This window comes from Malaclemys terrapin, chromosome 12 (assembly GCF_027887155.1).
Source record: "Malaclemys terrapin pileata isolate rMalTer1 chromosome 12, rMalTer1.hap1, whole genome shotgun sequence".
Lineage (NCBI taxonomy): Eukaryota > Metazoa > Chordata > Testudines > Emydidae > Malaclemys > Malaclemys terrapin.
Genome location: NC_071516.1, coordinates 30,514,368 through 30,537,936, shown reverse-complemented (window position 1 = coordinate 30,537,936; position 23,569 = coordinate 30,514,368). Strand labels below are relative to the sequence as shown.

Below are 23,569 nucleotides of genomic sequence, written 5' to 3'. Positions count from 1 at the left end.
CCCATGAGATCACTCCCCCACCAGCGCACCTGGGGCCTGTGGGATTGCCCCCTTCCCCGGCCCACAAGTATACCCACGGGATCACCCCCTCCCAGTGCAGCTGGGGCCTGCAGGATCCCCCCCAGCGTGCCCAGGGCCTGTGGGATCACTCCCTCCTCCCCTCCCCCAGCACACTTGCGAGATCATCCCCTCCCTCCCCTCGCCCACTAACGTTCCTGGGGCTCGTGAGGGGCGCACACAATCCCCATAGCCTGTTGTCAGGGCAATCATCCAACACGTCCATATTTCTCCCCCCTCCTCACTGCTGCGCCCCACAGCTCCCTGGCACAGCACCACTATCTCCAGAGCCAGGTGACCCTGCTCTGGGCCCTCCCTCTTCCACCGCTGCTGTCCCGGTGCCCATGGGGCCAGGAAATGAGTGACAGCCCTAGGAGCTCTGCTCCAGCCTCAGCCTCTCCCCACCAGGGGCCTAACCCCCCAGTCCCACCACCTGCACAGATCCTGCAGCAGCACCCACTGGGAGCCCTCGCACGGCTGAGAGGAGGGTCCTTCTCATGGTGGCTCTCCCCCAGCTGCGGGAAGACCAGCAGAAGGCTCTCCTGAGGCGGGAGTTTGAGCTGCAGAGCCTGAGCCTCCAGAGGCGGCTGGAGCAGAAGTTCTGGAGCCAGGAGAAGAACCTCCTGGTGCAGGAATCCCAGCAGTTCAAGCAGAATTTCCTGCTTCTCTTCATGAAGCTCAAGTGGTTCCTCAAACGCTGGAGACAGGGGAAGATCCTTCACAGTGAGGGCGATGGCTTCTTGGAGGTAGGATATGCAGCCAGGAGCTCCCATCCCATAGTCTGCCGGGCACAGGGCTGCACTGTCCCAACTGGAGAGACCTACAGCAGAGTCTGTGCAGGCAGGTGGCATGGAGTGGAGCCAATCCCAGCCTTTGTGACCCTTCACGTAGATATGCAGCCTGCAGAACCTGTGGGCCACAGCCTGAGAGGGAGCTCGGCATGCTGGGACCTGCAGTCTCTGGGCTACTGGCTGGGTAGGGTCAGCATTGCCAACTCCCATCACTTCTGGCCTGGGGAGTGCCTCTGTAGATACAATGGGGGTCAGTCTGGCTTAGCCGTTCCTTCCTCTCTCATATGGGACTGCGTATAAGGTGCCGCCTGGTGCCACCCTCACGCTCTGCAGCCCCCTAAAAGCCCTGCTCATTTAACCCAGGTCACTGCAGGAACCAGCTGCCGGGCAGTAACATCCTGCAGTGTCCTGAGGTGAAGGGCCCCGTGGCCCATTGCTGAGCCAGCTGCTCCCTGCCCTGTGCTCTGTCCTGGGTGGTTTCCTGCATCTGGGCTGAGATCTCACACTCAACCCCCCCGAACTCAGCGGGTTCAGAAAGGCCCCAGGCTGAGGCTCTGTGTGGGGACAGCCTGGGCACTGCCAGCCAGGGTGGGCAGGTCGGTGCAGGGGGAGGAGTGGGAGCAGCATGGAGATGTGGGGGCCACAGCAGAGCTAATGGCCCATCACCTTCGGTGTCGATTGTTCCGTGGGCAGAGGTGTTGCCTAGCACAGGGTTTTTCTGACGGGGGCATGCTGCTGCCCAGGGCAAAGGGGCCATGTCTGCCTCTCAATGTGCTGGCTGCGGGAAACCTGCTGGCTGTTACCCAAAGTCAGCTTGCACTCAGCTCCCCAGCAGTGGTCACATGGCTAGGGAGGAGGTCACAGGGCAGGAAGCAGGAGAGTCCGGAGTCAGCGCAGGTCAGCCCTGACACCAGCCCTGCATCCAAGCAGACAGGCTGGGGCCTGTTAGTCCTCTGCATCATTACTGTTCATGTGCACGTCCATGAGACGCCCATCTACATGCCACGCCAGGGCAGCTGCTCCCTGCTCTAATGCCAGTTAAGTGCATACTGCCCCTCGGGGAAGCTTGCCCAGCACCTGTCTGTGCCGAGCCCGGGCTCTAGTCCCTCGCTTCTCTGAAAACTAAACTCATTCACAAGTGAGAACAAATGACATGCACAGAGTGTGCAGCCTTTGGATGGGAGCGACTGTGTCTGAGGCTTGGTAACAACAGCCCCATTATGGCCAAGCCTTGTGCTGAGGCCAGAAGATGACTGTGCCCTGGCACGAGGCTGCAGTTTCTGGTGCCTGGTACGGAAGAGCAGGAAACACGAGCTGGGGAGGTGCTGAGACCAGGTCACCCCCACCCCACAGCTCTGCTGAAGGCCCTCAGTCCACGTGTGCAGCTCCTCCGTTACTCCAGTCCTGAGCCCCACACACAGCTTTCCTGGTGGCCCTCCATCCCAGCTCGCAGTCACCTCCTATCCCTAGGCTCTGCTGGATACAGGCAACCTTGGGTCCCAGCTTCTCACTGCCCCAGGGCCCCTTCCTCCTACTCCCCTGGGCTGGGAGCCCCTTGTCTGCCCGTGGGTGGAGACTGAGGGGGACCGAGCTACCTCCCCGCATTGTATCTTGTCATGTTTCCAGGTGAACAGCATGAAAGAGCTGTACCTGCTGATTGAGGAGGAGGAGCTCACCCCACAGCAGCAGGCCGATAACAAGACATGTGCCGGAGACACCTGGACCCAGAACACGGTGAGCTGGGATCCTGGCACACCTGCTGTGGCAGGCGCCCATGCGATGAGCTCGGAGTGGTGGTGCTGGGGCAAGTGCTCTGTAGTCTCTGGGTTCAGCCCAGCTCCCCAGGCACAGGCTAGTGCCTGACCTCCCCCATCCCTTTCCCACTCAGTTCTCATTTCCCGGGAGCTGAGAGCATCCGGGACCAGGAGGCTAAGCGGAGCCAGGCTAGGGCAGGAGGGTGCTGTGCCCATGGGAGCTCAGGCAGCCCGGGGCCCTGTGTGTGTCTGCTGCGGCAGCCCCTTGGACCTGCCATCCGAGCCCCTCTCCTGGGCTGGCAGGAGGGACTGCGGGTCGGTGTGCTGCACCCCAAGCCCAGCACCGGTGGCCCGGTCAGGCCCTGCCATCCGGGCAGTGAGGCCAGAGGCCCTGGTGTGTGCTGGGAGCCAGGGCCAGAGCTGCAGTGCAGGCCGCTCATGCTATTTGTAGGCATTGAGGATTGATCGGAAAGTGTTAATGCCGTGCAGGCGAGCCGAGGTAACGTGGCTCCCGGTGCCAGCAGGAATGTGGGTGTTCCTCAGAGATTGGGGCTGAAGATCCTGTTCAGGGGTGGGCAGGTCTGTACTGGAAACATCACCCACTGCCGGGGGCTGTGGGGAGGTGTTTGGGGGGGGGGTGAGGCTGAGTGGGGGCTGTCTCTGAGCCTGCCCCAGCTGAGGCCTATGGGCACGGGTCCATGTTTACATTGAAGAGCAGCAGCCATCCAGATGTCTGTTCTTAGCCCTTGTAAGGCAGAAGCTGGATGGGGAGGGAGCCTGCATGCAGCTTCCAGGCTGGGCTCTGGGGGACACTGCAGTGCTGGGCACCTGTCACCAGCTCCCCCCGCCAGCAGGATATCCCATAGTGGGCAAACGTGTCAGCTGGCAGTGAGGTAAGCTCTGGCCGTCCGGAGTCTCTGCGCTGGGCCATGACGCTTTCTGTGTCATGTAGAGCAAGGGGCGGCTGGGCCTGACCAGCAAACTCCAGGCCTGGTTTGTGGCAGAGCCGCTGTGTCCTGTGGGCTCCAGCTTCCTGCTGCTCTGTCTGCTGAGAACAAGGTGCCTTTGAAGCCTGGCTCCTTACTATGAAGAACACAGCGTCTGGGTGTAGCTGGCAGTACAAAGGATCCTGAACTTCCCATCCCTGGGGCTGCACACCTGGCTGCCCTGCCCACAGCACTAGCCCAAGATCTCACAGCGGAAGTGCCAATGAAGAGACACCTTCCTCCCCCCACTTCAGTGTGTGAGGTTCTGCTGGGAGCCTCCGTGGAGCGTGCCAGCCTGTATGCCCCTCTGCCCCTGTTCTGCAGACATTCCTCCTCTTCTCTGATCCCCCAGGGACCCAGGAGGGCCTGGGATCAGGGATGACCAGGGGTGCTGGGAGAGGCCCTGAGGCTGCACCTTCTCAGCAGCTCCCAAATGGAGACTGGCCTCCCAGCCACCCAGCAGGCCTGGCCTTCCTGAGACCGCGGCGGCTGGATGAGCTCAGTGGGCAGGAACAGGCGCCTGCTGCAGCTTCCTGGGGTCCTTCAGCCCAGGGCTGGCTCCAGGTTTTTTGCCGCCCCAAGCAAAAAAAAAAAAAAATAAAAAAATAAAAAAAACAAAACCTGGGAGCGCCACCCCCAAAGGGCCAAAATGCTGCCCCTTGAAAAGCGCCACCCCAAGCACATGCTTGGAATGCTGGTGCCTAGAGCCGGCCCTGCTTCAGCCTGTGGGGTTGGGGGAATGGCCTCTCACTTTCCTCAAAGGCCGGGGGGGGAGGGGAGCCTCTACATGCTGAGTGCAGGGCATGTGCACAAGCTGTCTGACCCCAGGGTGGCTCGCAGGGTGGCAGGCGGAAGCCAATGGGCACAGAGAGCGGGTGGCGGTGGGACACTGAGCTGCTGCTGAGCTGAATCCAGTTCTCCAAACTGGTGCCAGGCGGAGGGGAGGGGATAGCTCCCTGGAGGCTGGCAGTGCCGCCGAGGGAGCCCCTAGGCATTCCCCAGGACTCCTCTGCAGCCTGACAGCTTCACAGGCCAGTGGAATGGAGGGTTAGAGCCCAGGGAATGGGGCAGGGGCTGCAGCCTGTTTCTGCCCTGGCATTTGCTGGTTCTCCAACCTGACTGCCTGGGCCCATCATGGATGGAGGAACACTGGCCCGCTGCACACAGCAAGGAGTCTCCCAGCCCTCTAGCAGCTGGCCAAGGTCCTTCTCCCCTTTGTATGAGGGGGACTGGGGTGGAGGGGATTTGTGGAGTTGTCTCGCAGTCCTGTGCTCTGCCCTCCCAACTCTGCAGCCTACTGGCCTGGAGGGCCTCAGGGTTACTTCTGTGTCCCCTCCCCATATGGGATCATCACCCTCAGCAGGGGGGTTTTACAGGAGGTTTGATGACCATGACATGAATCCGACGTGTATTGCAGGGTGTATTTTAACCCCCCCTCGCTAGAGTGCTGGACTGGAGTGAACCTTCCTCGCCCCGGGGCGGGGGCTGGACATCCCAGCTGGCTTCATTGCTGCTGACCTGGCTGTAGGGCAAGGCACGTTCTTGAAACTCAATCCATGGGAGGATGCAGCACAGCCTAGACCAGAGTCCTGGTGCCTGCAATGCTGCCTCTCCCTGTCCTCATTGCCTGGCATAGACAGACACGGGGCCCGCGGAGCCCTGCGCCCGCTGCTCCTCCCCCCTTGCAGATGTCTGTGAACAGCTGCCCACGCTCACACCTTTCTCCCTTCCCCTGCCCGGCAGCCCAATGAGTATGTCAAGACCCTGGCAGACATGAAGGTGATCCTGAAGGAGCTGTGCACGGAGCTGCGCGAGGAGAGGCGGGGCATGAATGAGCTGCAGCAGCAATTTGCCAAGGCCAAGGCTGCCTGGGAGGTAGAGCGGACTGAGCTCAAGTGCCACATCGCCCAGGTAAGAACAGCACACGCACACACTGGACTCTTGGGAGGGTGGGGGAGGCATCTTCCTCCTTTGGCTTCCCTTCCCCCATCACCCTAAAATCCCTGCTTCGGGATGACCCTCCTTCCAGGCCAGCGGGATGGCCCCAGCAGACCCCCTCAGCAGGGCTTTGAATGCGACGGCAGCATGTGCTCAGAGCCCAGCAGGGCAGAGCGCACTTCCCAGTGCCTGTCTAATATCAGAGGGGCTGGGAGCTGCAGGAGATGTCTGCAGCCTGATAAACTGGGCTGGGGCAGAGGATGAAAGCAGTGCATTGTGGGAATCTTAATTAGCAATCTCTGCTCTTGCTGAGGGAGTTTCTATAGCAACAGAGCTGACACTGAGAATCCAATTGTTGGAGTAAATGATGCCCATTATTTCCCTTGCAGGGATTGCTGGGCTGGGACCCAGAGCAGGTGGGAGGAGTATCCTGGCTGGAGAGATCCCAGACAGTGGAGAGGCTGGCTGCACGTGCAGTGAGCTTTGAGGGTGCTCAGCAGGGACCCTGGCTGAACAGGATAGCTTTCCAGCACCACTGTCATGAACTGGGATGTGGGCAGCCAAGCCTAGTGGTTGGAGCAGGACTCAGGCACCAGAGTCAGGAAGCCAGTAGGCAAGTAGGGAACAGACTGGGCAAGCCAGGAGCAATGCTGGGAACAAGCCAGGATCAGGGCTGGAGCAGGGCAGGCACCGGAGAGAGTGCAGCTGTGGGCGTGTGTGATGAGCACCCAGAGATCATTCAGTCGTTGCTGTTGGGTGTAAGAGCAGGCCTGGTGACCTCCTCAGCCAGTCAGGTGGTGGAATGGTCCATCAGGCGGCCCTGCTGTGCTCATAGGCTGTCCTGAGACTGAGCAGATGCAGCTGCAAGTCCTCACTTCTAACAATCACTCATTTTGGGAGACAGTAAGAGGTGGTACCCTCCAAACTCCGCCCATAATCCACGCTCCACCCATGTGTGATGCCAAAATGAGGTGCCGCTTGCAGCGGATTGGTCAGCAGTTTTCAGAAATTCCTTGGGTGCTGGTTGGCAGTGAAATAGTTAACAGCGTTGCCATCATTAGACTGTAGGTTAACATGCATTGACCAGCTCCCATCTCTCCGAGCTCTTTTGTCAGGCTCTCTGCAGACTCAGGCAGACACCACCATATCTGTGACACTAGGGTCACCTTTTCAACCAGGAGGCTCAGTATTTATCTTAGTGACTCCATCTCACATATGTCAGTTCACAAATAGAAGGAAACGGCCCGACCTGGAGAATCAACCTGGGATCAGAGAGTCAAGCTGGGCTTTTTCCTACGCATAGGAAACCACTAATAAAGGCTTTGTAGCTAACTTTGCCCTGTGTGGCCCCACTAGTCAGCAGGCATTAGCACAGGGGTCGCTGAGTGGGAGCGAGTGAGCAGACTCCAGCCCCTTCTCTGTCAGCTGTGCTGGCTGGGCAGGGCTGCCAGGAGCACAGACTGATAAGGACAGCGGCTCAGACTCTGATCCACACACTGCAGCGGGAAGGGCTGTTTCTGAGCAGATCTGCACTTTAAGGCAAGCAGATTCCAGTGACATTCCTGGCCCATCTAACAGTGAGGGTCCATTCTTCTAGCCTTGCGGAGCTGATTCATCTGGCAATCAGCACGTTTTCCTGAAGCCTGGAAATACTTGCCCAGTACATGTCCACTCTGTGGGCTTTCCTAGGATCAGTGCATGTGCAGTCCCTTGGCCGTGCAGGGTCAATGTCTCTGGCCTACAGATATTCATCTCCAAGCTGTCGCGTGCTCAGAGCCATACCAGGCTTGCGTGTAGCTCAAAGCTTAGTGCTGACATCAGCAGAACCCAAACTAGTGGAAATGAAGCCTGGATTTATGGCCTCATTGGCTCCGATGACAGGAGGCAATAAAGGCTGGATGACCGCAATGCCAAGGCTTCAGGAGAACATGTTACTCGACAGATTAATTTGGGGAACCTTTTCATGGCCAGGATCTGCAGGAGGGGCGGCAGTGCTGCAACTGCACCTGAGCTTGGGAGCTGGAGCCAGCGTGTTGACAAGACCTTCCCCGGGGGGCACTGTGTGGGTCCCATGGGTCACATAGAGTTGCCAGGTGTCTGGTTCTCAACCAGAACGCCTGGTTGAAAAGGGATCCTGGTGGTGGAGCTGACCGGGATGTTAAAAGTCCGGTCAGTGGCGCAGTGGGGCTAAGGCAGGCTCCCTGCGGCTCCCAAAAGCAGTGACATGTGCCCCCTCCGGCTCCTATGTATAGGGCAGCCAGGGGACTCTGCACGCTGCCTCCGCCCCAAGCTACCACTCTGCAGCTCCCATTGGCTGCGGTTTCCGGCCAATGGGAGCTGCGGGAGCGGTGCCTGTTGATGGAGTAGTGCGCAGAGCCTCCTGGCTGCACCTCCACATAGGAGCCGGAGAGGGGACATGCCCCTGCTTCCAGGAGCTGCTTGAAGTAAGCGCCACCTGGAACCTGTACCCCTGCCCCCTCCCACGCCCAAACCCCCTGCCCCAGCCCACATCTCCCTCCCGCCCTCCGAACCCCTCAGTCCCAGCCCAGAGCACCCTCCTGCACCCCAAACCCTTCATCCTCAGCCCCATCCCAAAGTCTGCACCCCCAACCCCTTGCCCCCTCCCAGAGCCCCCTCCTGCACTCTGAACCCCCCCAGCCTGGAGCCCTCTCCTGCACCCCAAATCCCTCATCCCCAGTTCCACACCAGAGCCTGCACCCCCAGCTGGAGCCCTCACCCTGACCCCTGCCCCAGCCCAGTGAAAATGAGCGAGTGAGTGAGGGTGGGAAGAGGAGTGACAGAAGGAGGGGGGATGGAGTGAGCGGGGGCGGGGCCTTGGAGGAGGGTCAGTGCAAGGGTGTTCGGTTTTGGGCGAGCAGAAAGTCTGGCACCTGTGCCAGAAAATGGAATGGCTGCCCGCAGCACGGTTACTAGTAAAACACTCAGTTCCGTAAATGGAGAGAGGCCAAGCTCAGCCCTGGGAGCAGCTTCGATACGAACGTAGCACCCAGCATGGCCCATGGCACCTTGCCTCTTCGATGCACCCTGCAATCCACCACCAGCCTGCCTTGCTCTGGGGGAAGCTCCATGTTACCCCGTTCTGTGGAGGGGAAATTGAGGCCCAGAGAGAGTGTGACATGCCTCCAATGTCACAGTCAGTTCTCGAGCCCAGCTCTCGGCGCTAGCCATTAGGCACGCTCTCTTTCTCTGTTTTTAAGCCGCTACGGTTGTAACAAAGGTGCCTGTGGTAATGTATTAAAATCCAGGTTTAGGTGTTGAGCGCTACGTGTGCATTTGGGTGCACGGTTACCACAGCTATTTGCACACTGGGGTAATTGTGCAGCATCACATGCTCAAATACAAAGGCAGTTTTGCGTTCTTGCTTCTCAGCCTGTGGGCCCTGAGTTTTCTGGCACTCCCTGGCCATAGACGTCTGCCTCACCGCAGTCCCAAGCTATTCCACTGCTCAGTGGCTCCCACCCACTGCAAGCTGGTGTCTGATAAGCTAGCTGTGCTCCTTTGGCCACTCTGACACCGGGGCACCTTTTCTGTCCTGTCGTCTTAACTCTTACTGCTTTGGAAATGTCCCCTTGGTTTCATCCTCATCACACCGAAACGCTGAGCTGGCTGGGGCTGGGGCCGTGTCCGTGTGTTGCTAGCTTAGTGTGATGGTCAGGGCCTGCTCAGAGACGCACTGGGCCCTAATGAGGTCATGAATAATAAACCATTTGTCAGCCCCATGCTCCAGCGGTGTCATTCTTAGGCTTTCCTCCAGACTCTAGTATCCCCTCGTGTCATTGCACCGGCCTGGCTTTATGCAGCCGTGCGGCATCCAGACTCATTTATCATCAAGCTTAGATCAATCATTTCCCACTCTGCTGTCTGAGCTGTTGTCTGCCAGAGGACTTGAGCCCTGCCCTGGCTCCCTGCTAGCTGTACCCTGCCATGTGCTGTAGTGGTATTGCCTTGTCCGTCTCACTGGGGTCTGTGTCAAACCTTCCCTCAGACGCCCTGAGCTCTGTTCTCTTCTCTGATTGCTTTTCCTGGGTCTTCATCTCCCTTTTGCAAGGCAGATCCATGAGGAAGTTACTGAGAACCCAGTTTGGTTTACACCCCAAAATGGCCAGCTGTTGTTCGGTGCTGCCTCCCAAGGTGCTGGACGCTGCTCAAGGGGTTAGCCCCAGCGGCGTCCCTGCCCGTATTGCTGAGCCAATGTTTCTGGCAGAAGCACCATCTCTTGCTGACGCTCTCTCTGAGCAGCTGTCAGTGGCTTCAGTCTGCCTCACAAGCCATCACATGCTTAAGCCTCTTGTGAGCTGTCTGAGCTGCTTGAGCCCAGGATGAGACACACATGGATTCACGCCTGCTCGCAAGCTGGCCTCAGGGTTTGGGGCCGCTCCTGCAGAGGGGGTGTTCACCAGGTCTCTGGGTATCACATCCCATCCCATGCCTGCTCCCTCCAGGCACAGGCATGGGCTAGCTTTGGGCTCTAGGATTTCCCATAGCCCACCCTAGCCCTGCCTTCTCCCAGTGCGGCCTCTTCCTTTGAGTGCAGCTCATCTGTGTCCAGGCTGAGGCCAGCCAGGAGTCTCCCTGCTGCACTGGAAGGGGGCAGCCTCCTGCTCTCAGCCTGAGTGCTGGCCCCCTCCCAGGTGTGGGGTGTTAGCCAGCCTGTCTTCAGAGCACTGCTCTCACTGCCTGGCCTCTGTACTGTATTGTGCAGGCACCACCTGATCCCAATCCCACTCAGGTTGTGCCTTGAAACCCCTGTGCTGGGTTCTGGGCCCATTCCTCGTGCAGCACTGGAAAGGGCTAAACTCTGGTTTCTTCGTCCCATTCCTGGTGTGTGTGTGCAGAGAGGGGCTCAGACACTGCCACAGGGAGCGTGGTATGACTAGATAATGGGACAGAGGCAAGCTGAAGAATGGTAACTTTCCCGAAGAATTGTGTTATACCAATAAAAACTAGCAGGATCTTATTAAAGGGGACAAGATAAAGATGCCACATTTATTATGATAACAATTTGATTTATGACCAATAACTAATATCTTAATCCTTATACACACACATTATACCTAATACACACACACACACACACACACACACACACACACACACACACACACACACTCACACTCACTCCTGCTTCAGTTTGCAGCTTGGGTTCGTAGCTTGTGGCGGCTACCTGGCCACGAACGCCGGGCACAAGGATGAGCTGGGCCGATGCCCTTCCATGTTGGCAGCAGAATATTATCCTCCTCCAAAGTTTTCCATCTCACCCATCCTTTTTGTAGTCAAGTATCAGGGGGTAGCCGTGTTAGTCTGTATCTACAAAAACAACAAAGAGTCTGGTGGCACCTTAAAGACTAACAGATTTATTTGGGCATAAGCTTTCGTGAGTAAAAACCTCACTTCTTCGGATGCATCACTCTATGCATCCGAAGAAGTGAGGTTTTTACTCACGAAAGCTTATGCCCAAATAAATCTGTTAGTCTTTAAGGTGCCACCAGACTCTTTGTTATCCTTTTTGTAGGCTTTAGTTTGAATCCAGAGTCTATAGGTCTTGCTGTAGGTTTGGTGATTGATCACCCGTCAATTGCAGACATGACTTTCAGCCTTGGACCGGGCTTTGATCTTCCTTCTATTGTACCTTTTCTTTTTAGGGTGGATTCTTTTTACTTTGTTAGGGCTCTTGTCTGCATTTTCAGCTGTTGGTGTTTGAACTTTATTTAATCAGGACAGGCTGGGGCTGGAGGTTGATTCCATCATCCATACATGCCTCATTCACACATCTAAACTAAACTAATAAGATTACAGCAGGGTTTGCAAAAATGAAGGTTGCAGCAAGCCCTTACAAAATGGAGTAAGCATTTTTAAAATGGGGTTTGAATTACAATATGGCAAACAGTGAACAGAAGTTACAATATAGACAAGTATAATGGATGGCAAACAGTGAACAGAAGTTACACTGTAGGCAAGTGTAATAAATGGTGAACAGAAGTTACAATACTGAAACAGTGCAACTCTCAGTGATTTAAGCAGGAATTGGATTGATAGTGAAACTTACAAAGGCAACTGACTGAACAGCTATGGCTCTTAACAAGCATCTTAATTGTTAACTAGCCAGTTATTGGGGTAACCGGTTTTATGAATGAATATTGTTTCATTCATAAAACTTTACTTATGAAGTTACATTAATAAAGTGAACAATTAAAAACAATTTCATTCATCAGTTCTACAATTGGGGGTAACTAACCGTGGGATGCTGGAGGCTGAGGGTCCTACCCGGGGAGTGTTTGTCCCTGTGCAGTCACTGCCCATCTGGGATCTGGCTCCTGGCTTTGAGTACTAGAGGCGCCATCTTCCAGCACCGTCTGTGGGGTCCCAGGCAGTGATCTGCTGTAAAGATCTGTAATGCCCCCTGCTCGCGCCCACACCTCTGAGATGTGTTCTCCCTCCCAGCCAGCCCTCCAAGAGCCACCCGGCCACAGGCTGCTAGCATCTGAGCTTGCATGTTCAGCTTCGTGCTTCCCTTCTGCATGACCATGGCTGCAGCTGTCCTGCTGTTCCTTTAATAAAGAGACTGTCCCCTTGCGGGCACAGCAGCTCCGGGAGGACATGCCGGGAGAGGCTCTGGAAAGCTGACTCAGCAATAGCCCCCGGCCCAGCCCAGTGTTAGCAAGGGCTGGTGGTTGGCAAGCTGTAATAATCACCTGGAGGCGGGTGTGCCTGCGGTCTGATCTCTCCCCTCGATTCCCCACAGCTGGAGTCCAAGGTTGGGAAAGGGGTCCCGGAGCGAGCTCCATCGGACTGGAAAGTGGCTCTGAAGAGGGAGCGAGAGGAACACCAGCACCTCCTGGCCGAGTCCTACAGCGCGGTCATGGACCTCACCAAGCAGCTGCAGATCAGTGAGAAGAACTGGAACCAGGAGAAGCTGGAGCTGCTGGACAGGTTCAAGGACGAGCAGCAGCAGGCAGAGCAGCAAGTGAAAGAGCTGCAGAACAAAATCAACCAGGTAGGGGCGTACCCACGTGCGTGCTGCTCACTAGAGTGTGCATTCCCACGTGTGTACATGCACACGCGCCTGAGCTCACACTCACAGAGACGCTTATGGGAGCATTGCTCCTGCTTGTGCACGCACATGCATGTGAACTGGTGCTTAGAGATGCTCCTGGGAGCATCCCCTCATGTGCATTCATGTACAAGGAGCTGGGCTCACACTCGCAAAAGTGCTTGCTGCTCACGGGTTTGTGTGAACGTGCGAGTGCACGGATACACCCAAGCTCTCATGCCAGTGCTCTCTGCTCCCATTAACACACAAGCACATGCTTGCATGAGCGTACGCGTGTACACCCACTGCCATGCATGCTCCCACGCAAGTGGTCCCGACACGCTTTTGCACATGCTCACATGACACTTGTGTAGCGCACACTCCTGCGAACACGCTCACAGGAATACACATTCACACATCCCCCCCCAAACTGCTCCCAGAAGCCCCTTCCCCTGCGGGCAATGGCTCACGTGGTGACTGGGTGAATGCAGGCCCTGCTCTCTGCTAGCTGGTTTGTCTGATCCCCAGGGTGGAACTCATCCCCTCTGCCTTTGGCTCGCCTGCCCCAGTCCTGAGATCTCCCACTCCCCATGGAGCAGTCCTGTAAGCTCCCCAGCTGAGCCGTGTTCCTGCAGCCCAGTCCAGCCCTGAGCCTGAGGAGTCCAGTACATCCCCTGGCCGCCGGCCGAGAGCGCTCTGGGCCATGGGAAAGCCATTGCGTTGCTGAGCCCCAGTTCAGCCGTCGCTGTCTGCAGGCAGCAGCTGCTCTAACGAGGCCTCTTTCCCCACTCCTGTGTTGAGTGACTGGCTCCTTTTCTGTGTGATTCCCAGCTGCAGAAGGGAGCCGACCGGTGGGCCGTGGAGAAGCAGGGCAGCAACTGGAAAGAGGTGAGCAGGAGGGCAGCTGTGCCCTGACTGTTGAGGAAGGGGGTGTCACCAGCTGCTTCCCAGGGAGTGAGCTGGGCATGGGACTGGATCCTTGGGAAGGCGGAGCAGCTGCCTTCTGAGAGGATAAGCCCAGCCCCCTTCCCTTGGATTGGGGTGCAGCAGTGCATGCCGGGACTCATCACCTGTGTTACAGTCATGTCCTGCACACAGCCGTGGTGGGGCCTCTCTGTGCCAGACACCAACACGCCAGTCCCTGCCCCAGAGCACTCAGTCTGACCAATCCGCTCCCTTGGATCGTGAATGGAACTTCACTGGGCGTGGCATTTATGTAACCCTTTGCACCCTGAGATCTCAGAGGGGGGCCATTGTTACCAGGTGGGTTAATGTGGCATCAAGATTATGGGCAGGTTCAAACATAGGACCCTACAGTTAGAGCCCTAAATACATGGCTTTAGATCCAGGCTTGCCGAGCACTGACAGCTCTGCCTGGTGCCATGGGGGCTGTTGGTCTCTTTCCTGGGGGCCTAAAGATGGATTTAGGTTCCTAACTTTAGGCACTCAAGGTGAAAAGTTCTGGCTCAGTGAGACCATTGTAGAGCCGGGAATGGAACCCAGGAATCCTGGCTGCCAGATGAGCTGTACTGTCACTGGATACAGGTGAGGTGGGAAGTTGCCAGTGCAGCTCCTTGGTTTGGAGTCCCCTGGCCTGACGTACCATTCCCAAGTCCAGATTGTGGGCTAGCTAATGTCAGTGCTTCCTCCTATGTCGTTCTAGACGCTCAACGAAAAGATCACCGACAAAGAGACCGTTTCTGAAACAGACCCCAAGGGAGCCAGTTTAAAAAGGTGAGACACACCCACCCACTTGGTACAGGGCAGCCTGGCACTGCTCACTCCTCCTGGGGGATGGGGGGTGAGGGCTGGAGCCTCAGCCCAGGGCTGCAACTGGTTGGTGAACGTGGGCTGATGGCTCACAGCCCTCCTTACAGGTGTCCCACTGCCAGGACCCCCAGCTCACCACCTCAGTATCTGATGGCCTTCACATCTATCTCAGTGGGCTTGTGCTGGGGACCTGCTTCCCCCTACACACACTTTGCAGGGAGGCTGCTGCTCCAACCCCTAGAATGGTGCCCTGCAATGTTCCCTCCAATTTTCTCCATCCCTGTGCGGAATGAATTTTGTTATGGGCACCAATATTGAGGTAAAATGTGGGTGTGAGCCACCAGTAGAAACCAAAAATCTAGATGTAACTTTTAATAAATATATATTATCATAGGGATAATTACTCCAGCCAGGACAGGTTAGGAATTTTAGAACTCACTACTCAAAGAATTAAATTTAAGCATAAGAAGGAAATAAAATTATGAAATGCACAACCAGTCAAAAAACTAAAATAACAGAGAATATATGTGCATTGCAGGAAGTACCAAGAAGTAACAACAATAACACAAGTATGTGTTGGGAGGTGTGTGTGTTTGTCCCTGTGCAGTCACTGCCCAGTTGGGATCTGGCTCGTGGCTTTGAGTACCAGAGGTGCCATCTCCCAGCATCGTCCGTGGGGTCCCAGGCAGAGAGAGAGCGCTGCTGGGGAAGTGTATAAGAGCCTGTGCGTTGTCTCTTTAAGCAGAGAGGCACTCACCAGAACTCAGATCACAGCAGCTCCGTCCTGCTCCTGAACCCTATCCCCACTCTGCGGAGATGGGGTACATGGGCATGGGGGAGGGGGACACTGTGAAATCAGCACCCCACCCCTGCACCCTCTGCTCTGCACAGCAAGCAGGAGGGTCCTGGGAGCAGCTGGCCAGGGGCTCGAAGGCAGAGGACAGGAGCAATGCCACTGCAGAGCAGCGGGGGGAGGGGCACCTGAACACACGCATGGCAGTTGATTAGGGTTACCATTCGTCCGGATTTACCCGGACATGTCCTCCTTTTTGTGCTAAAAATAGCGTCCGGGGGGAATTTGTAAAGCACTCACAATGTCCGGGATTTCCCCCCTCCCCTGGAGCGGCTGGGAGGGCTGCAGGAAAGTCCCGGGCTGGACTCCGGAGCAGCTGGAGAGGAGCTCCGCCCTGCATTCTGAGCAAGTGTCTCAGCACAAAGTGCAGCCCTCCCCTTTTGCAACTGGGAGCGGTTACTGCCATGCAGCGTAGCAAAACGGGAGCGAGAGCACTTTGTGCTGATACAAGGGCAGCTCTCCCCTGCAACCCGGTCCGGGCCAGGGACCGGGTTTTGTTGTGCAGGGCCAGGGACCTGGTTTTGTTGTGCTGGGGAGCTTAGCCACGTGTCCGGCTCGCACAGAGCCCAACACCCTGTTCTGAGCAGCAGGGTAAGGGGGGCAGGAGAAGGGGCAGGGAGGTTCTGGAGGGGGCAGTCAAGAAACGGGGGGGGGGGCTTTTTGGGGGGAGTGGAGAAAGTTTTGGGCAGTCAGGGTACAGGTAGGGGGTAGGGTCCTGGTGGGCAGTTGGGGGGGGGGGTCTTAGGAGGGGGCAGTTAGGGGACAAGGAACAGGGAGTCTTAGGTAGGGGGTGGGGTTCTGGAGGGAAGTTAGGAGCAGGGGTCCCAGGAGGGGGCAGTCAGGGGACAAGGAGCGGGGGGGTAGGGGGCTGGGAGTTCTGGGGGAGAGCTGTCAGGGGGCAGGAGTGGGGAGAGGGATCGGAGCAGTCAGGGGACAGGGAGCAGAGGGGTTTAGATGGGTTGGGAGTTCTGGGGGGGGCTGTCAGGGGGCAGGAGTGCGGAGAGGGATCGGAGCAGTCAGGGGACAGGGAGCAGAGGGGTTTAGATGGGTTGGGAGTTCTGGGGGGGAGCTGTCAGAGGGCAGGAGTGGGGAGAGGGATCGGAGCAGTCGGGACAGGGAGCAGAGGGGTTTAGATGGGTTGGGAGTTCTGGGGGGGGCTGTCAGGGGGTGGGGAGTGGTTGGATGGGGCGTGGGAGTCCCAGGGGTCTGTCTGGGGGTGGGGGTGTGGATAAAGGTTGGGGCAGTCAGGGGACAAGAGGCAGGGAGGCTTAGATAGTCCTGGGGGGCAGTTAGGGGCAGGGGTCCCAGGAGGGGGTAGTCAGGGGACAAGGAACGGGGGGAGGGTTGGGAGGTCAGGGGGGGGCGGGAAGTGGGAGGGGCAGGGGTGGGGCTAGGGCGGGGCTTCTCCCGTCCTCTTTTTTGCTCGCTGAAATATGGTAACCCTACAGTTGATTGACTCTTAGGCAGCAGCGCAGCTTAGAGGAAACATTGGTGCCCTGGGGTAGAGAGGTGGACTTGACCTCTCTTCCACAAGAAACATGAGCATAAAGCACCATTATTGGGCAGGGGCTGGGAGATACCCCAGAATCCTTTGCTGCTAGGGAACTCCAGGGTGTTACCTAGTTACTGTGCGAGGGATTTGGGCGGGGGGTGCCTGGTTCACACAGGGACCTGGCTGCAGAGTGCGGGGAATCATTGCTGTTTTTGCTGTGCAGGGGAGGGGGGCACATTCTGCTCCCTGGGTGCTCCCAGAGCCTGCAGAGGTATGTGAGTGGGGCAGGACCACCAGGAGGGCGGGGGCTGGGGGGGGGGTTCGAGTGCATCTGGGACAGATGCTCAGGTTTGAACCCAAAGGTGAATGCATAGGGTGGGTTTGCGGCCAGCCCTTGCAAACAGACTTGTAGGATTTGGCTTATGACCCCCTGAACCCTGCTCTGCCCTGTTTCCAGCCCGCATTCAGCCAGCATTCCCCCAAACATGCCATTGCTCCGTGCTCCCAGTCCTGAGCATGTTCTCCCAGGGACCTGCCTGTGGCAGGTTCACCTGAACCAGGGGAACCTCTCCCAAAGCAAACTCCTGTACAACAAAACGATACTCAAGGCAGGTTGGCCAGGCAGGCTGTACCTGGCATAACCTGACCCAGAACAGTCTCTTCGCTGACTCAGGCTGAACAGTGCTGGCAGAGTGAGGGGCCAGACCAGGCTTCCAGGTTAAGACAGAGCCCAACTTCACCCAGAACTGAACACTTGGAGGAGGCAGCCAGCCCTTTTCATCTTGACTGTTGGGCCCTGATTGGCTTCTGCCTGCTCCTGGCTCTTCTAGCCACTGGAATACCAAATCTTATTGGTCCCACCAGCAGCTGATCATGGGTGGCCTCTCTGGGCAGCTCCTGAAGGTCTAAACTTGATACTCATTTCCCCCCTTCCCCCCCCCCAAAAGACACCTGCTTTGGGTGGGGTGTGCCAAGGTGGTGGGGCCTGCAGCAGGGGGCACCTAACACCGGGTAGCCCCCTACACACACACACTGCATGCACTGCTGAGCTGGCTTGTAGCCATAAATCCTGCCTGAGGACAGGCAGCTTGGGTGGTGCAGAACCCTTCCTTGCAGCTTGTTAGCCCACCCAGCATTTCACCACACTGCGCAAAGACCCAGCAGAGTGAGCAGCAATAAATACCGCGTGTGCTCCTTGAGATCACAGCTCCAGCTGTGTAATCCAGCCCATCTAGAGCCTGTTAGCCATGCAGGAAACATGCCCAGAGCAGCTGCATTCAGAGGGGACTCAGCACGCACTGGAATGATTCCTTGGCATGACCCCAGCTGCAGGTCATTTATGTTCTCATCTTCCTCGGCTCATCCGGGCTGTAGGCTTCTTACAGCATTTGTAATTCCTGGCACCTCTTCAGCTCTCATCTGTCAGGCTCTCTCTTCTGCTTCTGGGTTTTCCCCGCTCTCCAGCGTCTTCGCTGTTGGGGCTGCGCCAGTGTTAGCGTGTGGCTGCCTTAGCCGCCACTCTGGGTTTGCTCTCTCATTTGGTGAGTTACAACAGCCCTGAGAGCAGCCACTTCTCATCTAGCTTGTTGAAGATGATTGTGCATCACAATTTAGGGCAACTGCACCTGGATCCTCCTCCACGGTCCAGCAAGGGCACCCCCTCTAGGCTCCCTAGCCGGGGCCTCTCTTGGCTGGAGACCCGCACCTCTCTCTCCCTTCTGAGCAGCGTATTTCAGGCTGAATGGCCCCCTGCCAGCCCGATGTTATCCCCTAAGCAGGCCTGCGGCACTTCTCTCCTCTGAGGCAGTGCAGCGTGTGATTGCCCCAGGTATTAGTTACCACCCAGGCCTTGGTAAGCCAGCACATTTCATTCATAGGGTAGAAGCATTACAGAGAAAACAGCTCACCAACAATGAAAGAACCTACTGCAGACAGGCCTACCAGAGGTCACCCAGCTGCCAAATGGCTCTGGCCGGAGCAGTCCTTCTGCCGCCCCAGAAGTTTTCCTGTGGCTTCAAGGTCCTCACCCTCTTTACTCGAACCTGAGCACGCCGCTCACTCATTTATCCAGTTACACTCTCTGAGGAGACCCAGAGCAGGTCAGCAGCCAGACAGTGGGTCTGCTCAAAGTGCAGCTTCAGAAGCCTGGATTCGAGGTGGAGCCTTTGCCTTCCCCTTGCCTCCAAGTATTTCCGAGGAAATCCACTTCACATGTATTGTCCCCATAAGGCCTTTGGAGTTCCTGGTATCTAGGGTAACCAGACAACAAATGTGAAAAAGCGGGATGGGGGTAGGGCTCCTATGAGCCTATATAAGAAAAAGACTCCAAAATGGGGACTGTCCTATAAAATCGGGACATCTGGTCACCCTACTGGTATCTCCCCGAGATTGCATTAACCCTGCCTGCCTGGTCTATACAGCCCCTCAATAGAACTCAAACATTTGCATTTTCATACAATGGGGAGATATTAAACATGATTCAGTAAGGTGGTTCTTCGAGTAGATGCAGCTGTCTATTGCAGCTGGGTGTATGCGTACCCAGCCCGCCGGAGCCCGAAATTTTGTCTAGCAGTACCCGTAGAGGGGCGGTGCTCGTGGCTGTGGCCCGTCCCCTGGCTCTATGAGGCAGCACCACCCCAAACCCCCTCAGTTCCTTCTCTCTGCCTGTGGCTGGAGTCAGAGCTCTGTGTGGTTGTAGCCTCATAACCTCGCAGATTGTCTAGTTTCTTATGGTTAGTGTTCGTTAGTCTGTTTCCCTGGTGCTCACCTTAATTCAGTAAGGTTTATCTTAATTCTATAAAGTTTGCCGAGGACGTTGCAGGATATTGCATGCAGTGTAGTTGTAGCCATGTTGGTCCCAGGGTATTAGAGAGACAAGGTGGGTGGAAAATGATAAAAGACAAAACCACCCTGTCACCGGTGGGTGAACACTTCTCCCAAAGCGACCGCTCTGGGTCTGACCTCTCAGTCCTCATCCTCCAAGGAAACCTGCACAGCACCTTCAGAAGACGAGCCTGGGAGCTTAAATGCATAACTCTGCTAGACACTAAAAATCATGGACTGAACCAAGATACTGGATTTATGTCTCATTCCAACAAACTGACCCAGTGTGAACTGCCTGGAGCGGAGCGAGGCAGCACTGAGCGTAGCAAGAAACAAGGCTGCTCAGCAGAGTCACTTCCTAGCCCAGGGATGGCCAACCTGTCCCTCCAGAGCCACATGCGGCTCTTCAGAGGTTAATATGAGGCTCCTTGCATAGGCGCCAACCCCGGGGCTGGAGCTACAGGCGCCAACTTTCCAGTGTGCTACAGGATGCTCACTGCTCAACCCCTGGCTCTGCCACAGGCCCCAACCCCCCTCCACTCCTTCCCCCAAGGTCCCCACCCCTTCCCCTGAGTCTGCTGCGCCCTTGCTCCTCCTCCCCCCTCAAGCCTCCTGCACACCACAAAACAGCTGATCGCGGCGGGCGGGAGGCGCAGGGATGGAGGGTTAGGGGCTGATTGGCGGTGCTGCTGGCGGGAGACACTGGGGGGCGGGGGGCTGCTGACATGTTACTGTGGCGCTTTGGCAATGCACATTGCTAAATTCTGGTTCCTTCTCAGGCGCACGTTGGCCACCCCTGTCCCAGAGGGAGCGAGTGGGGTTGGGAAGGGAGGGCCAGGAAGAATGCCGGAAGTGCCTATCACTGTTTGGGTCTCCCCAGCTTGGACAGGCAAGTGTGGGTGGGACAGTTCATTTGGGGTGCTATAGAAAGCCCAGGGGCCCCAATGACCCTGCAGAGAAACCCACCGGTAGCTGAGTGTTGTCAAGTTCTGGATCAGCCCAGGAGGTCAGTTCAGGTTGAGAACCCCTCCGTGCTGCACAAGGGCAGAGTGCCCATGCGTGCGGCTCTGGCGCTTCCTAGCACAAACACGTTGCTGACGCTCCGAGCAGAGTCCTGAGAGTGAATCCCAGTCTGGTGCCCCCTGCGGGGCAGTGCCCCTCCCTCGGGCTGGCACAGCGCTAGCACAGGTGTATGGCAGCACCGCCCAGAGGCCCAGGCTGGACCAGGGCCCCCTTTTGCTCAGCGCTGGGTGGACCCAGAGGCATACAGAGCTCACCCCTTTGGTGTGTGATGCCCTCACTGTGCGCAGGTTCAGGTCCCCAGGGAAATGAGTGTCTTCACCCAGCCCTATGAGCTGAAGCAGGCACCCAGACCCCCTCTGGGGAGCAGCTCTGCACAAGGGCTGAGCCTGGGGGGTCCCTGCCTCCCTCTCCCTTTCAGACGAAAGGCAGGCGTGAGTTTGCATTGCCACCCAGCTCCTAATGTCAGAAGCCGTCATAGGTGCCAAGATTCTAATCTCCTGGGGTGGTGCTCCTCCAGCTTTGCCCAGGCCTCACTCCCACTCCACCCGTTCCCCCAAGGCTCCGCCCCTGCCCTGCCTTTTCCCGCCCCTCCCCCAAGTGCGCTGCTCCATCGCTCCTCTCTCCCCCCCCCCCCCCCCAGTGCTTCCTGATGCCGCAAAACCGCTGTTCCAGGGCAGGCACTGGGCAGGATGGGGAGGCGCTGATCCGCAGGGCCCACCAGCGGGCAGGAAGCACTGGAGGAAGGGAGAGTTTCTAGTAGGGGGGCTGCCAGTGGTGCTCAGCACCCACCATTTTTTTTCCCCCATGGGTGCTTCAGCCCCAGAGCACCCACGTAATCGGCGCCTATGGAAGCCGTTATTCCAACAAACCCCAGGGCGGTAGCTGGCTGTGTATGTCAGAGAGCTGGAGCCAGGGCTAGCAGAAGCAAAGCCATCGCTGTGGGGAGAACAGGAGGGTTCTAGCTGTTCACCCTAGCCCAGAACAGGCTCAAGCCCTCATCTTTGTGAGCAGCCGAGAGAGGCTTGCTGGGCTGGGCTCGTTCTTTTTCTGCTGGCTAGCGAGTGTTATTGGACAGCTGGAGGGAGAAGTTTGTTTGACGAGCAGAGTCTCTCAAGGCTGCCCATGTGCCTACACATGCTCCCATAAAGGGCAGGGCAGCCATGACCCTCCCTCAGGTCCCTCTCACCACCTGCAGCACAAAGATGGAACCTGGCGGGTGGCCGACCTGCTGCTACTTAGCTTTGGCTGATCTCAATCTACAAATGGCAAGAGCTCTTCCGATTCTTCCACATACGACTGCCATGATCTACATCGACCTGTCTGGACTGAGTATTGGCTGTCAGACCCCACTGGACGTTCCCCCTCCCCCCCACACACACCCTTCCGGATGCAGCTACTTAATATGGTGTCAGAGCCCGCCTGACATCCGCCCCGGACACAGCTACTTAATGTGGTGGACTTGAAACCTCAGGGTGTCAAGCCCTGGCCAGCCTGTGAAGGACTCCCCACGGAAAGCTGGGCACAGCAGGTATCTAGGAGAGTCACACATACCGAGCAGGGGTTTGGAGTCCCTGTTGTTCTGGGATAGGACTCCCAAGTTGTGAGACATGGCTGAAGGTCCATCTTCTGGAGCAATCTGTGGAGTTTTGTCAAAACCTGAGGATCATGCCCAGAGCCCTGCTAGTAGAAAGTGTTATCCAGTGCCACGTCTAGCAGACTGACAGGGCCAAAACCCAGCATGGAGAAGATAATGCTGAGAAGGGTCCCTGCTCCGGCGCCCCCATTGACACGCCCCACAGCGCCAAATCAGGCACCATTTCCTGTTCTCAAGTCACACCAAGAGGAAGCTCCAAGCACAGAGGCAGACTCCAGATTGAGCTCAGTGTCCTCCCGTAAAGACAGACCACATATAGCCCCTGGGGATAAAGCTACCACGCTCCGCACAGCCCGAGGGCTGCTGATAATGAGCAGCCTGTGTTGGAGGCAGACTCCGGTGGTGCCTCAGTGTCGATGCCAGGACCTTCATCATTGCTGAAGAACCTGTCTGCACCAGTTCAGTCCCCGTTACCAAAAGTGCCATAAACACCAGTGCCGCCTCCAGAGAGGATCTGCTGCTCCTTCATCGGAGCATTGTTGCCCCATCTTCCAGCCGAGAGTCCTCTCTTCTGTCATCTGTGTCAACCTCTGGTCCAGCCAGGGTTGTCTTCTCAGTGAATGAGAGACTCGTTGGCCTGGCCAGGGCTTTGTGGCAGATGTCTGCCGCAGTAAGACTCTGTGTGAAGTCTCTGACAGGGTTCAAGTGCGTCTCTATGCACCCCAGCCCAGGCTTACCCAGTCATGTCATTGGTACAAGAACAGTCTCAATTGAGCAAGAGCATCTCTAAGGACAATGACCCTGAAGGCTCAACCTCTTTTGGAGAAAGTCGTTCTCTGCCTCAGCTGAATGCAGCTAATTGCCGGACTGTACTGGGTCGTCCCCTTCCTCCTCGAAGGTCCTGCCCAGCAACAGGGAGCAGCTCAGGGCCGTCATTAAGAATAGCCAGTTGGTGGCCAAGATGGCCTTACATCGGTGATGGACATCTCTGACACTGCAGCTCAGTCTATGGCCACCACTGTGACAGTGCACTGAGTGTTGTGGCCCTAGGCATCAGGTACCCCGAGAGAGGAACAGGCCATGACTGAGCCTTGTCCTTTGATGGCACGGAGCGGACAGATGGCGCTCTACACCCATTAAGACTCCAAGGCCATCTTGTGCTTCCTGGGGTTTACGCCCCAACCCCATACCGTCCTCCGCCTCCGTCAAGGCAGTGGAGCCATCCTGCCATCCAAGGCAACCCAAGTACCAAGCCTATACGACAGAGGGTACCAGCCTTCCTCCTCGGCAATGCACCCCTCCCCGTTGGCAGGCGTCTGGATGTCTGTCTCACACCTAACCCCCAGCACAATCCTCAGGCTGGGGAAGATGAGCGGGGTCACACCTACCTCATCTGCAGGGCCCAATCCAGTCGGTGGACCCAGAGCACACCTAACT

The 23,569-nt window shown here is 57.0% G+C and overlaps 1 protein-coding gene across 2 annotated transcripts in view; it reads left to right on the top strand.

The window, feature by feature from the left end:
- Nucleotides 1–23,569, top strand: part of SOGA1 (suppressor of glucose, autophagy associated 1) — a 92,095-nt gene that overhangs the window by 56,019 nt on the left and 12,507 nt on the right. For both annotated transcript variants that reach the window (XM_054045777.1, XM_054045775.1), the window contains exons 8-13: nucleotides 573–803; nucleotides 2,475–2,582; nucleotides 5,332–5,499; nucleotides 12,290–12,541; nucleotides 13,409–13,465; nucleotides 14,241–14,311. In XM_054045777.1, coding sequence (XP_053901752.1) covers nucleotides 573–803; nucleotides 2,475–2,582; nucleotides 5,332–5,499; nucleotides 12,290–12,541; nucleotides 13,409–13,465; nucleotides 14,241–14,311 — 887 coding nt within the window. The remainder of the gene's footprint in view (nucleotides 1–572; nucleotides 804–2,474; nucleotides 2,583–5,331; nucleotides 5,500–12,289; nucleotides 12,542–13,408; nucleotides 13,466–14,240; nucleotides 14,312–23,569) is intronic.